General features: G+C 36.5%; 1 protein-coding gene across 1 annotated transcript in view; it reads left to right on the forward strand.

Moving 5' to 3' along the window:
- WFS1 (wolframin ER transmembrane glycoprotein) overlaps positions 1–15546 on the forward strand; it is a 31288-nt gene that overhangs the window by 13084 nt on the left and 2658 nt on the right. Inside the window, exons 2-7 of the mRNA XM_031062841.1 lie at positions 3715–3797; positions 7619–7763; positions 8597–8767; positions 9354–9434; positions 13678–13823; positions 15473–15542. Of these exons, the coding sequence (XP_030918701.1) occupies positions 3715–3797; positions 7619–7763; positions 8597–8767; positions 9354–9434; positions 13678–13823; positions 15473–15542 (696 nt within the window). The remainder of the gene's footprint in view (positions 1–3714; positions 3798–7618; positions 7764–8596; positions 8768–9353; positions 9435–13677; positions 13824–15472; positions 15543–15546) is intronic.

Raw genomic sequence — 15546 nt, forward strand, 5'->3', positions numbered from 1 at the left:
AGCTGGAATCTTACTTTCTGTGGCCAATGTGCCAAGTAATGTGTAAAGCTTCAAAAAGTAAGTAGCTGTATTTCTGGACTATGATGATATAGATGAAGCAAAGTCAGAAATGCATCTGCATCATACTTTGCAGATCACAAATAATTTTTTTTTCCATTTTTTTAATGAAACAAAAACTAAAGTATGTGGTGTCATTTTATATCTTAAACCTAAGATTTTATCACACAGAATAAAAAATCGAAAACAACTAAAATTTTATTAATAATGTTATCATTACAATATATATTAACTAGTTTGTGTTGAATGATTTGTCTCTGGGAAATTAGAGTTAACTGTATTGGGAACTGATTTATAGAGCAGCATGATGATGATCTAAGCTTTACACAGGCTTGATTTCTTGGTGGCAATGGTGGAACTACAGCAAATATTAAGTACTAACCACCCTGGTTTTAATTTCTTTTATGAATGCTATGTACTGTCTTAAACTTTTCTGCTTTCTCTTGCCTGCTTTTAAATGACTGCAGTGCTTGTGAGCCTTGAATGACTGATAGACTTCTTTGGCTTGCATTAACACACTTGACACAAAACAGCTAGTGAAGTCAATTTTAATTGTCATAAATGGTATATGAAGTATTGCAAGTTGAGTGTTCCTGTCTTGTGGAAATTTTTATATTCAAGCAGAGTAAAATTTGACATTAAAAAGGCATGAGTTCTTAGCAAAGCTGGAAAATAAAAGGTTCCACTGACAGCATTTCCATTGCAATACTCTTATGTGGGAGGAACACACAAGACATTTTCTGATTAAAAACATGCTTAAGAACAAGAGTGATAAGTTACAGTCATCATTTCTTATGGTATTGTTGTGGGGGGTGCATATACTCCTGTGTAGCTGTTTGTTCAGTGTTGAGCTGAATTGAAAGAATGTGTTGGCCATCCTTGTTCTAAAATACACCTTGACTGTGCTTTGGACCTTTTACCTTCAGAGACTGACCTCTATACCTTATGAAAAAGTAGACTGATAATGGCAGCCATGAAACTAGAGTCATTCATGCTTGGTCTGTTTAATTATCCTCTTGGTTATCTTCTAAGCAGAGGAAAAATATTGCTGGTTACACAAACTGCATATACTAAGATATTCTAAATTTGATCTCCACAACGTGTTCCTCCACCTTTACCCTACAACTACAGAATCAACCCACAGGCATATTTTTAATTAACTATCTGTTATTTATGTTCGTAGGTCACATGTGCAAGTACACAGAATTGATAATTGGGTGGGAGATATTGGGCAGTAGGTTGAAAATAACTGCAGAAAGTGTTTCTTTCCCCTGGCAGTCAGCTCTGTTAGAACAAACAAGTTCAACAAGTTTACTGCAACCTTTTTTCTTTTTTCTCATTGAAGGAGGTAGTTCACCATAAGGCTGCACATACTTAATTTTTCTTTTTTCCCCCCTTTGCAAATACCATTATGTACATGTTAATCTGCAATGTAATTGCAATAAAGTAACTATAGCCTGGTGTTGTAAAACATTCCCATTTTGTTTCTTCAGCTTTCTTTTGAAGTATGTTTTCTTATCTAACACATTCTGCTGAGCAAAAAGAGCTAAAAGGGGTCAGAGGTGTGCCATGCTCTTGTGTGTGCCAAGTGGAGCAGGACAGAAAGGAAGAGACTTTGCCATATAAGCTGCCAGACAACTGCCTTTCTTATTAGAGCTTTTATCAGTTTAGCAAACTGCTTTCTGTAGTTTGTTGTTTTTCTTATGTGTGTAAATTCCACTTTATCATTTAACACTGACTTACCAATGGTGCCTCCTATATTATCCAGAGTATCACTGAAATATCTGTGGTGTTCTCAACATGTAGAAAACCCTGAACAGAAAAAACAAAAGGTACAGAAATTTTGATGCAAAAGGGTTTAATGAATTTGAAAGCACAGGAGGAAACAAGAAAAGTAGTGCCAGCTTGTTTCATTTGAGTGGGGTAGGTAGATAAATATTTTGTTTCTTTCAAACAATATGCTCTTTCCTGTAACTTCCTGTTTATTGTTAACAGAGAGCCCTGAATGATGCCTGCTGGTGTTAATGGTGCCATCTGGAAAACAGGCTTCTGACTTGTTTAGAGTTCAAATTATGTTGGTTATATATCAGGGTAAGGAGATTAAGTAGTTAATTTTGCTGTGATGGTGTTTGCCTATTTAACAATAATATTTTTACAGCTTTTTGAAAAGACCAAGTACTAAATGAAAATTATTTTTCATTATGTGCCTTGTTTAGCCAGACAACATGTTATAATCTGGCATTAGAACTTTTCCAAGTAGAACTTGGCAGACAAAACTGTGGCATGGTGAAGAAGAAATGTTACTTCATTATTTCCTCCTGTTAAATACATCCATTTTAATGAAAGTGTTGGCTTGTAGCCTGTTCTTCTTTAAAAATGGTCCCAGTATCAGGGATGTTAAAGAATGCAAGTGACCCTGTTCTTCAGAAGATCATGTGAGGAGATCATGTGGGATGGTGTTGATTTCTTCCTTCCTTCCATTTCATGAAGAAGAGCTGGTAGTGCCTGGCCCCTGAGCTGGCAGGGCAACTGCTCACATTGCTGTGCCCCAGTCAGGCAGAGACTCCAACTTGGAGTGGTGCCTGAAAGTCGCTTTCCTACACCTGGAAGAGGCTTCCCAAGCGCACTTTTTGTGCTGCCACTGCCCTCAGGACGTAGCTACAAAGTGTCACAGAGTGTTTGTGTGGGGTAGTGTGGTCAATAGGGGTCAGACTTTGGTGCTTGGGGTGGAATTTGGGTCTGCCTTTCTAACTATAATTTTAGACTGGTTGGTTAGTAAAGCTGTAACTCTGAGTCAGTGGTCAATTGTCCATTCTTACCCAACTTAAAACATACAAGTTGTATTGATTTCTCTCTTTAAAATTTTTCCAAACTAATTTATGAGACGTAATCTCATAAAAGACTAGCAGTCCTGGCCTTCATCAGCTTTGCTATTAACTAATTCTTTATTCATCAAGTGGCACACAGCATGATGTTCTTTGCAAACACTGGTTATCAAATAAAGCTCTCAAGTTTCTCTTTGTGATTGACTGGTGGAGCAATATGATGCTTTTGAAGAAAACCAATTGTTAAATCTATATCTGTTCAGTAGATGGGAGAGAAATAAAATACAAGGTGGAGTGTGGAGCAAAATGAAAAAAACCCAAGGTTTAGCAGTGTTAATTAATTGTTGTTAATTTCTGTATGCTCTAGAGACTGAGGGACTGAGCTTTCAAATACACTGTTTTAAAGGCTGATTAATTTTTCAAAATCCTAGAAAAGGTTCCAGGCCTAAATAAAGAGATTGACAGGTGAAAGACTGAAGTGATATGAAGAAAAGAATAGTAATAGTACAAAAGCCGATCCATATTACATGTTCCACATGTGCTTATATTTATTGTAATGAATATTCTGTTGAGAAACAAATTTTTTGGAAGTAAATGAGGAACTGTAAACTGTGGCATCCTGTGGTATGTAGCAAATAACAAGGGTAAATATGCTGAAGTACAGTACTGAGATGGAGTCAATATTGTAATAAGTTAATTTCCACTGTTCTTGCAAAACCCTTATGTTGGATTTTTTAGTTATGATAATTTAATTCTTCAACCACATATAGCAACAACTTTAAAATTACTTTAAACTATTGCTAGTAAACAATTTTCTTTATCTAATTTATAGAGGGCATGAAGGAAGAACCTGAAGTGCTCTTTGAAGAACTTCTTGAGAGGGCCAAAGCTGGAGAACCCAAAGCACAAACAGAGGTAATTATATATGTTTTTTGTCTGTCTTGTTTGCTCTTCATTCCAAAAATAGCACTGCCTGCTGCAGAACTATTATCTCTTCCTCAGTTGAACTGTGTCTGCTTAGATACTAAGCTGTTCAAAGGAAGGTGATGCCATATGGTTTCTCTGCCTTGAGAGATGCTGCTTCCTTGAGAGTGTGAGTGGCTTCAGGTCCAACTCTTTAGGATGGAAAAGGCAGAGACCTGATTTTGCTTTTCCTTTTTTTTAAGAAGCATGTGGGGAGCTGTGCAGACAGGAACTGTTGAATGCTGTTGGTTCAGCACACTGTATACAAAGATACCAGGGCTGTTAGGCTGGACTCTGGAGGAAGCTGCCATTGAGGTGCTTTAGCAGGGACAGAGGTTGGTTGTTGATGTTTTGCTCATATACCATTTCTCTGTGGAATTACACATTTTAGACAAGAATCCCCCTTTTTACTGAAATCTTTTACTTATTTAATGGCAGATAAAATTGAATTAATAGTATCAGTTCTGTCCTGCATTTGTTAGCACTTCAGGTTTTCCCTTAGGTTTTAGAAAAATACCAGTTTTTCCACTGCATTCTATTGCCTGGTATAGTGGTCTAGTATAAATAGCTTAAAATTTTCTAGAAGGATTTTAATTTGTGTTTAACCTGGTTAGTATTCTACTTGAGCATTCTTTTCCAAATTCTGCTTTGATGCCAAATAGTAATGGTTGCAGTCTCCTGCATGCTCATTGGTGGTTTGGATTTTTCCCCAAGGATCCCCATTCCTATTGTAAATAAAAATCAGAAATGAGGATGGGAAAATAATTCTCTTAAAGCTGGTAAAAAAAAAAGCCATTGCTAGGCTTGTTCTTCATTCCATATCAACTTGTTTGAGGGGCAAGCTGACCTTGGAGCTGTAACCTGAGATAGTAACAAATTCCTCACTTTGAAACAGCTGGTGGCTTTGTGGAGGATGAAACATTATCCTTGAGGGAATCATTGCTGTAAAATCCATCTTTTGGCTCTATTCCTCCACCCATAAGAAAGCAAAGTCCATAATATTCTTTCAGAATATAATTTCCATTTGAGGATGCATACATATGTATATAAATGATGGGGTTTTTCTCCTTCACTGTTCATTCCACTTTCATTCTCTTCCTTTATCTCTTTAACTGTGTACATTTTCTACTCCCACACAATACTACGATTCTTACCATAAAAAGATACAGCATACAATTTTGCTTCAGTATGCACTCAGGATGAATTGACTGCCTGAAATGGAGCCTAAAATACAGTAATTTCTTTTTTTTTTTTTTTTATATAGTCACATTTTTTCTTACTTGTGGAGGGAGAAGTAACTTCTAGTTTTTAAAACCCAAAAAGAAATTTATTTCTTCTCTATGGTTGAATACATTCCTTTAGAATCAATTAGAAAAATGTATTTTAATTTCTCACATTTGTAGGAGCATGAATGAGATGCTGAGATGCCATTTTTGTGCTGTTTGTTAACAATTACAAAGTCAAACCGAAGAAATCAGCTGGTTCAATGGCTTGTAGTTATTTTATTATTCTGTGTATATTCAAAAACAATTCTGCAATGACTATGGAAATAAATGCACTCTGAGTGGCTGTCAACATGTATTACTGTAACTTTATATATATATATTTTTTTTTTTTTAATAGAGAAATAACTGTATGGCAGTTACATAAATGAAACACCCACAGCTGGAATTCTGTAATAGAGAAAAGGCTGTTCTGTGTCTTTAACCAGAGGATGTCTTCTAGGGGGCATCTTGCTTGAGATGACCACCTCACTTAGCAAAGCCAGAGATGGGAGCAACCTTTAGACAAGTACAGTGTGAGGGTCTGTGTTAAGCTGTTACCAAATATGACTTTATTTCACACTTTCAGCTCATGAGAAAGAGAGAATCCCAGACTACTTCAATGACAGATTTGAGGTTAACACTGTTTTCCATCCATTCTTCCTCCTTTGACTGCTACAGGCCAGAGCTTTGCAGCCATTTTCAGGTGGTTTAATGTAGGAGCATTGCTGTTAGAACCACAGACAAGCCAAAAAGCATTTCAGTCATAAAACAGGTTATGCTATCATTTTGCTTATGCTATGTGCCTTTCATGCTATGACTAGTCCCACAAACTGTTAGTTGATATTGCAATACATGTTTCTATATCTAAAAGGTCCTTAGAAACTTAAGAACTGCATGATTAAGTGTTGCTACTCTTGAAGTTTTGCTCAAAATCTCAATGGCTATAAATATAAACCTGCTTAAGAAACAGCTGTTCTTGTCAGATGGATGTTATTTTCCATGTAACTTGTTCAAGCAATTCCTTTCTGAAATAAATAGCTGTAGGTACATCTGCAGCTGAGTGATAGATTGCCATGCAATTGCTGAAAGATTTTTTTCTTTTTGTGTCTCATACACTCTCTTCTTGGTGTGCACCTCCCATTGAATTCTGGCATGACTTTGTAATCAATGTTTGGATTATCTAGTCCAATTTTCTCCTTATTTCTGAATGGTTTTGGATAGCTTCACTGTATGTGCTATGGATTTAATGTCTACCCAATAACTCTCTGTGTGGAAGTTGTTGAAGCACTCACTGAAGTGTATGAAACCAGTTAAATGGCTGGAGAAATAAACTTTACTGGAAGAAGAAAGACCATTCTTTTTTATATAATTATATATATATATATAATTATTATATATATTATATCACTCCATTTAATCTACATTAGGGTAAGGTGATTTATTAATCTTTCAACAGTATTTCTTTAGTCACTTTAAGTGGCAGTAACAAATGCTGGAGTAACAAATGAAAGTTTCAGAGAACCTTTCAAACAGGGTTTTTTGTTCCAGCAGATAATATTGTGGATTTTAAAAGCTATTAAGGTATTGCATTAATTGCTTCTAGAATGTAGCTGAATGAAGTAATATTACGGAGAGAGAGGGGGAGTGCAGTGAGCCAAGCAAAAACATTTTCCACATTCTTGAGGTATGCAGATAAAATGTCCAGTAGTTCTGGTAATTTTCTGCCATTTCACTTCTTATTGCCTTGTCTTGTGATAAGCAGAAGTGTTTCATACTATTGCATAAATATATTTACTAGTACACTTTCATATATTTTAATTTTTAGAAGGAAGAAAAAAGGTGGGTTTTTTTCCTTACCTATAAAACAGTAATATAGACACCTGCTTGGTAATTTCTATAATCCTGAATAGGAGATTTTTTTATAAGCTTTTTCACTGAATTTCCTTGATGCTTAAGCAGTATTAGTTTTATTCCATTCACCAAATAATCATGAGTTTGCTTTGATCTTTAGTGACTGAACTGGTTTGAGTCAGGGATTGCCCTTCTTGAAGCCTGCCTCCATGTCAAGGCCTTGTCAATACCTTCATCTGAATTTCTGATTGTCACTGGCACCAGATTATATTACACTTACTTATTCTGGCTCTAAAAGGAAACTATCAGTATTGTCTGGTCATTGTTGTAGGAGGAAAAGAATTCAAGAAAACTTTTAACACTCTGAGTTTCACTTGATTCTGCCAGATGCCTGAACACCAACTGCAACTGATTCACTGACCTGGCCAAATGTGTTGAAATTCCTTCTTGCTTCCAGTTCTTCCAGATCTTTCCAGTCAGAAGATCAGCTTACAACTATGCTCTTTAGTGCTAGCAGCAAATCTTTTGACCTTTTGTTCAGAGAGAATTCATCTTAGCTGAGTTCCAGGGGATGGGAGGGAAGAAGAGAGAAAGACATAAAGACAAAGTACAGTGTATTTCAGTAACTGAAGGAATTGTGTTTCCTGTTTATTATAGGTGGGGAAGCACTTCCTGAAATTAGCAGAAGAGGAGGATGAAGAACTTAACAATTGTAGTGCAGTTGACTGGTTCATCCTTGCTGCTAAGCAAGGTCGAAGAGAAGCTGTCAAACTCTTGCGTAGATGCCTGGAAGACAGAAGAGGTATGGGTTCTCTGAGGCTTCCTGCTTGCACTTCCCACATTATCTGAAACAATATTGTACTCCTTTTAACTCTGAAAAGAGTGGTTAAGGTATGATGGAAATGATCGTGGCAAAATTGCGTGAGCAGTTGCTGACAGACTGTTCCAACAGGTAATTTTAAAAAGCACTAATTACCAATACTGCTTATTAAAGCATTTTTCTTATTTATTTGCTTGAATTTCTTCATTAAATCCATGCATGTTCTTCTCATCCTCATCTTTCATGGAAGCTTCTTTTCTTTGACTCTGAAGAGCACATATAACCATACATCAGCTACATATCTGCTGTTGTTTAATTCTTTTACCCCTCTCCAACCTCTCTTCTAATTGGTCTTGTTCACTGTCTTCTCCCACTTTAAGATTCTCATCTTCCTTCATGTTACTTCTCATGCTTGGCATGGTCTCTTCTGGTCCACGAACTATCTGAACTCTTATGAGGGGGGAAAAAAAAGACCAATAAAACAAAAAAAAAAAGCAACTTTTATTCAGTTCTTGGTGCCTTTGCATGTCACCCATGCCTGTCTGCACTACCTTTTGCCTGATCCACTGTGCTTCAAAAGTTGAAACAAGACATAGTATAATGCATGTCTTGCACATCTTTGAAGTACAGTTTAAACCTAGATTTTGATAAGCAATGGACATAGAAGGGCATTCAAGTAATTTACTTGGGTGGTCAGAATGTGACTGAAACTTGAGAAGTTTCAGACTAAACTGAGAAAAATAAATTGTGAGAAAATCTATCATTTCTGCATGGGTGTGGGATGAGTGTGTAATGGTTTTTTTTCTTTTCTTGAGGCATAACTTCTGAGAATGAGGAAGAGGTGAAAAAGTTAACATCTGAGACTGACTTGGAGAGGGCTGTTCGAAAAGCTGCCTTGGTCATGTATTGGAAATTAAATCCAAAAAAGAAGAAGCAATTAGCAGTTTCTGAACTGCTGGAAAATGTTGGGCAAGTTGACAATGAAGGTTTGTTCATGAATGGAATTATGGTATTGATAAAATACAGACTTATGGGCACAATACAGGTCAAAACCTAAAGGGCTTTATGAACAATCAGGAATGAGATAATAGTAAATGTACAATCTACTTAAGAGAATGTAACTCTGTCAGGAACTAATCCTCTTTTAATAACTATGCTCTCTGGACCAACATTTGCTGTAGGTTGTGGATCATCTGAGCACTTGTTCAATTGACCATATATTTAAAATATATTTATTTACCACTCACTGTCTTTGAAAAATAGGTATTTTATGGCTCTGCTGTATTTGATTTTTTTTTTCTCTCTAACAGTCATCTTGATGATACCTCACTAGATGTTTCAATTTACAGATTCAGTCTTCAAGACATTCTGCCACTACAGCACTAAATGTTAGCTGTGGCAGTCCTGTTTCTTTTTCTAGTACAGTAATGGGAATATAGAAAACTAGCCACTTGTTATCTGTTTCTATGTAAGTTTGTAGTTTCCTTACTTTGAGGAAATATCATTCCCCAGATGTTGCAGTTACTATCTGATCACTTCAATTGACTGCTTTGACTTCTGTTATTGAAACAGATGGTGAGAAGCAGCCTGGCCCAGTCCCAAAATCCGTGCAGAAGCAGAGAAGGATGCTGGAGCGATTAGTGAACAGTGAATGTGAGTGCATGCTGCTGCTTTCAGTCTTGGCCACTGGTTTTAGTTTCTAGTTTGCTTTGGAAAACAATTTTGTGCTGCCAGACTAAGAATGTGTAGAAGGTTTGGATTGCAATGAACTGATAGTGTCAGTTTATTCTGTGTGGAAAACAAATAACTGATCTGCATGTGAACTCATGGAAGACATCACCGTTACAGTCAACCACTAAAGGGAGTTTACATGTCATTTGTTATTTTCATATTTTTGCCCTTTCAGCACTCAAAAGTCTATTCAGCAAAGATTCTCACTTTCAATTTTTTTTTTTTTTTAGTTTTAAATGCAGTAGCATTTCTGATTACAGTGAGGGAACGAATTATGCACCAATTTAGTGCAGACAGATCCTTCATTCTATTTGCCTTGCTTCCATTTGCTCTTCCCTTATAATTAATATTTGTCTTTTCATATTTGTTCAATGAATGAATTAGGAAAGATGCACCAAGATACTTCTTTCATTATTTACAGCAGCTTAATTCATGTATTGCAAAGAATTAAACCCCTTAACACACACAGGGTCAGATTTGCAGACCTAAGTCTGTCAGTTTTGTAAGGTTTGGTGAAGTGGGGATTGGAAATGAAAGTTCTTCTTAGTCTGGCTTAACTGTTAGAAATACTGATGTGCTTCTGGGCTTTTAGAAGGAAAGTGTTATATTAAGAAAATGAATTCTCAACAATGCAGCATGCATAGTTTTTCAAGAACAGTATTTAACATAAGGTTCAATTATTCATTGTCAGGAAAACCTCAGTTTCTTGAAAAGCATTAAGTCATATGGAGTAGATTATGTGCAATCTAGATCAGTACTTGAAGAACATTTTTAAATATCACACAGCATATTATTTACTAATACATCTGTAGTTAAGATTATGTGGAACTGAAGTGTCATACATGGAATAGGGAGTCAGATCTGGAGCTTTGCAGGTTTAAACTCCTTGGAAAATTAGATTTACATTTCATTAGGTAAATTTGGCCTTTACCTTCAAGGATTGTCTTTGTTACACAGGTGACTTGAAAAACAGAACTTCTAAGAAGAGTAGAGTATTTTAGTTTTCATTAGCTTTCACAGTAGTAAAAGAGGAACAGGGTCAAGTGCCTGGGTGAGAATAAGGGATTAAGGGATGTGAGAAATAATATTTTGGAAAGCAAGCTTGTGGTCCTATCAAGCCTTCTGTGAGACTATGTCAGCTGTTTTTGTGACTTGGCTGCCACTTCTGGCAAGCTAGAAGCAGTCCTTCAAGGACAAGACTGTTGAATTTCATTGTCCAGTCATTGTATCATAATGCAGATGTATTTGGGTTCATTTCAGCTGTGTTGCATTGGGGTTCTTTCCATCCCTTTAGGAGAACTGGCACGTGCTGCTACAATTGAGTGCACAGCAAGTCATTTTGTTCCGGATTCTTCAGTAATTGAGGGAGTTATCAGAAAAGGAACTGGCAAATATGAATTTATTTATTTTTTTAAGGCTTAAATGCAGATAAAATAGGAGGGCAGTAAATGAACCTATATGTAAGTGTAGGCAGAAATTGATGTGAATTGATTCCTTTTCCTAGGATGGATGGGGGGCAGGGAAATTTGTCATTACTGTTATAGGTAAAAGTTACATTAAATTAGGATATAGTTCAATTATATTGTATTAATTATGTTATATTAATTATATTATGTTAAGAGTGGGGAGGGTTATTAGAATGTTCTAGGAGAAGGGTCCAGGGTTTGGTGGAAGGGCGGTCTGGCGGGGCAAGGCAAGGTCGAAGGGGGATTGGACGGAAGAGCTGGCCAATCATTCGAAGCCCTGCAGAAACGATTGGTCCAGAATGAACGGCGTTAAAGACCAATGAGTAGCCTGGAAATGGACCAATCATCATGCAGATTCAAAATGGACCAATCCTGGACTCGAAGGGGGCTATAAATGGGGGGAGTTCGATGGGGCTGGGTGTTTTCTTTTTGGGAGCTTGTTTTTTGGGGAGAACCCAGTGTACTTGGGGGTAGCACACTGTTTTCATTTCAGTGTGTGGGTGCTCAGGCTTATCCTTGGTACTCTTGCAGCTATTTTTATAAACAAGAACCTCTTTCTCCAGAGAAAGTTTGGCCTTGTTCGTATTCATAACAATAACCAAATTGAAAAAAATCTACGAATAATAAAGTAGAAGCTACAAAACACACTTTTTATCAATTTAAAGGACACTTGGGTGACAAAATACTAATGACATTTAAAAATGAAAAGTTTTCATCAAACATTTAAAGTAGGAGGTAAGATATTTTCTGTAGAGAGCTTTTACCTTTTCATGGAGGAACAAGAAAACTATTACTCTTGAGCATTTCCTTCTCTGACTCATTTTCTTCATTTAGCTTGCTAGGAGATTCTTCTTCACTGTTAGTATATTGCCAATACTTGGAAGATAATTTTTAAGCCAGATATGTGTTCACAGATAGCTGATCTGGGTTGTCCTTAATGGAGATATAAACAGAAAATTAGAGGTGACATTGTCAATGAGCAGTTGTTGCGTGCCTGAGAGGGTGCATGTCATTGCAGTGGATAGGCTATCTATACATAGTAAGTTAATAACTCCTTCCTTCTCAGGATGTCCCATGATCCTGTAAAAGTGCTGTTAAGGTATTTTTATGAGGTTCTAATGTGTCTGCTGATTCTACATGAATAAGACTCTTGCAGCACTGTGTATTTTTCCCCAATAAGACAGTAAATTTAGATGACCTTTCATAGTAGGCTTAATCTGAAGCCCACCAAAACACCTAAAGAGTCTCACAGATTTCTTGATGCAAGTAAAGTTGCCTTACAGTCTGTGAATAATAAGAATAGTTAGCAAAAATAAATCCCTTCTTGTTTCTTGGGAGGCATGCCAGATGGTATTTTGTGGGACATAAGGGTTCATGCATGGAGGAGGAGAACCAGTAAATGCTCAAACTAGAGACAGCATCCATGTTGTGAGATTAAACCAAAAGATAGATTGTAAAATGATGATTTTCTGTTGAACTCCTTAACATTCCTCTTCCTCTAGTATATATCCTGAGACAAATACTTTATTTTGCTCTGTATCTCCAGTGTTTTCAGTCTTAATTATGGAAGTATTTATATGTTGCTTCTCTAAATGTAGCATATTTAAATTAAAAATTTTCTGGGCCCAAACCCATTAATCCTCTGATGTTGAATTTGATGAAGCAGTTATCTATCTCTTTAAAATCTCTAGTAAGCAGGCCAGCTTTTATATCTTTGCATCAGCTAACTAGTTAAATTTACTGTGTAGGAGGTGTGTTACAGATTTTTGTCATTCAGTTCTTTCATGTGTACAGCAATGTCATTTGCTTTAGTTTATGGGGAAAAAAATGCTGTTAATTATGCTCCTTTACAAACTGCATCAAGCTTGTCTGCCTTAGAAACTAGTTAATCCATGCTAATGTAGAGAATTGGGTGCAAAGAGTTTGAACCACTGTATAAATCATCTTCTGTCCTTCCATTTCCCTGTTGTCAGTAGTAACCCCATGCCTCCCTTATACTCACTGGAGTGGATAAGGATCTTCCAGGGCAGAGGGATGAATTTTGTCTCTATGTAAACAGAGCAAAGTCTGTTTTGTTGCTGGTAGCTGTTTTAGATCGCAGCTGATAGAGTTTGTAGGAGGCCTGTTGTATAGCCGCATAGCGTATTAAATTAATGCACTTTAGGTAATCCATATTTAGTCTCATAGATATAATAATTGTGTATTTCCCATAGTTATGTCTGTAACTTTTGAACTCAGAAAAATGACTGCTAAATAACAAATCAGAAGTCAGTGTTTCAGTTGATGACGTGCAGATAATTCGTTACTGCTTCTGTACAATCTCTTTCCAATGCAGCTGTTGAATATTTCTCTGAAGCAGATACAGTAGTTTATGATTTAAAACTGAGACCTAATCCAGTAGTCTTTTTTCCTGTGGAATCCTTGCAGATAAGCTACGTTCACTCACTCTGTTATCCTACTTACCAGTATAATAAACTTACCTGCTGATCTGACAAGATGTTGAATATTATACGTTTCTGTCTCAAGGAGATTTTTGTTTTCAGCAGAGATCTCAGGACAAGTTGCAAGTTAAACCTATATTGTCAGTAGTTCAGTTTTTGTAGACTAGATTCTGGCAGGAAAGCAAATTAATATTCCAATTCATAATCAATACAGTGTTGTGATAAAATTTACTCCAAATTTTTATTTTATCTTTTTAGCTAAAAAATTTATTGCTTTGGATGACTTTGTTGAAATTACCAAGAAATACGCAAAGGGAATCATCCCATCCAACCTGATTATGCAGGAAGAGGAAGATGATGAGCTGGCAGGGAAGAGTCCTGAAGAGTTACCCCTACGACTGAAGGTAAAAAGGCAATATGGAACAGGTTATGTTGAACAGCCTCTTAAGCATCACAGAGAAAACCAGGAGTGACTTGTGCTTCTCTCTCAATACTGATGTTTAGTCTGTATAGAACATTACAAGAATTGTTACTGTAACTTCTTTTTGGACTTGACCTCATATATATGTTTCAAGTTTGGTATATATGAGTCACATATTTAAAAGTGTCAACAGTTTTCCCTGTAAAGGGTCAATCTACCTTTGTTACATCTTCAGTGAGGATTTAAATGTACCTGTCATCACTGCCCTATTTTTATTATAGATGCTGTTATATGCTTCATATCTTTCTAATTTAAACAGGAGCAAGCAGGTGGGAAAAATTATCCATAGCATGAAAAGGTTCTGTTATGATAGAATTCAAGAAAGGTGAAACTTGCTGTTAGCTTCTACACTGATACTTCTCTAGACAGTGGAAGGAGAAGGGAAAATAAAGGTGCATGCCTTCAATTCTGGCATAAATATTAGGCAAGGTAGGGGGTGTGTGGTTGCTGGCCTGAATTTTTGCTGTAAGTTTGTTGCCCATTATCATATTGCAGGGGTGGGGAAAAAGGAGGGAGTGAAAGGTGTCTGTTTCCAAGCATTTGCATGGCTAATTGTCTGAAAGAGATGCATTTATGAAGAGCAGAGATGCCTTCACAAACAAACAAGCTTTTGGGCAAATCACTGGGGCATTTGCTGTCCCAGTTCATCACAGTGCCACAGGTATTTGCTGGAACATTCTTGGCTTTTCCCCTTGAACTAATTAATATAAAAATATACAATCTGGGAAAACATGAAAACTGTCATTTTATGGGGGAAGGAGGATTGACCGGAGCATCTAATGTCCCTATGCAATATTTGAATGTGTGTTTAAAAAATACAGGACCTTTTAATTCATTGTTTGTAGAGTATGGTTGGTTACAGGGAGAGTATTCAATCCAGCAGTTTCTCTGTTGTCCAGTGACGGTGTTGAAAATGCCACGTAAAATAGGCAGAATTTTAAGATCCTCTACAGTTACTGTTGTGGAGTTAAAAGAATCTGTAAATGTGTAGTAACTGAATTTAACATACTGCTGCTGCTTCCAAAACAGGTTTTGACAGCTGCATCCCTAGATGCTTGGCAAGGGTTCTTTAAAGATAAAACCACAGCTGTAAAGACTTTCTGTATGTATATATTAATCATAGGCACTACTTCCTGCAGTGTGTCTGCATAGAATGTATAGCATAATCCTTGCAGACTGTGGCAGTTGCATGCTTTAAAGTGTGGTACTTGCAGCTCAAGTAATGACTTAAGATAGTGCAGGGCTGTAGCCATGTACTTTATCTTCAGTATGAAGCTAGCAGAGCAGAATATTTGACTAGGAAGCCATTTAATTATATGTGTCAAGGGTAATGAAATACATCTTGCCTGAAATCAAAATTGTCTCTGAGCTTTGTGTGACTGAGTTAATAAAAATGGAGCTAATAATCTCAGACACAGTAATCTTTTTTTATTGGCAACATTGATCTGAAATATAAATCTTTTCATGTTAGCTGAGGTTAGACAATTAGCTGCTACTGCTTCAGCTAGGAATGTCGGTGATGTAAAGATACAAAACTACTCATTAATAAAATGCTTCTTTCTCTTTTTCCAGGTTGTAAAATATCCACTTCATGCCATTATGGAAATTAAAGAATACCTTATAGATATTGCATCAAAGGCAGGAAT

Source organism: Geospiza fortis, unplaced genomic scaffold (genome assembly GCF_000277835.1).
Source record: "Geospiza fortis unplaced genomic scaffold, GeoFor_1.0 scaffold666, whole genome shotgun sequence".
Classification (NCBI taxonomy): Eukaryota; Metazoa; Chordata; class Aves; order Passeriformes; family Thraupidae; genus Geospiza; species Geospiza fortis.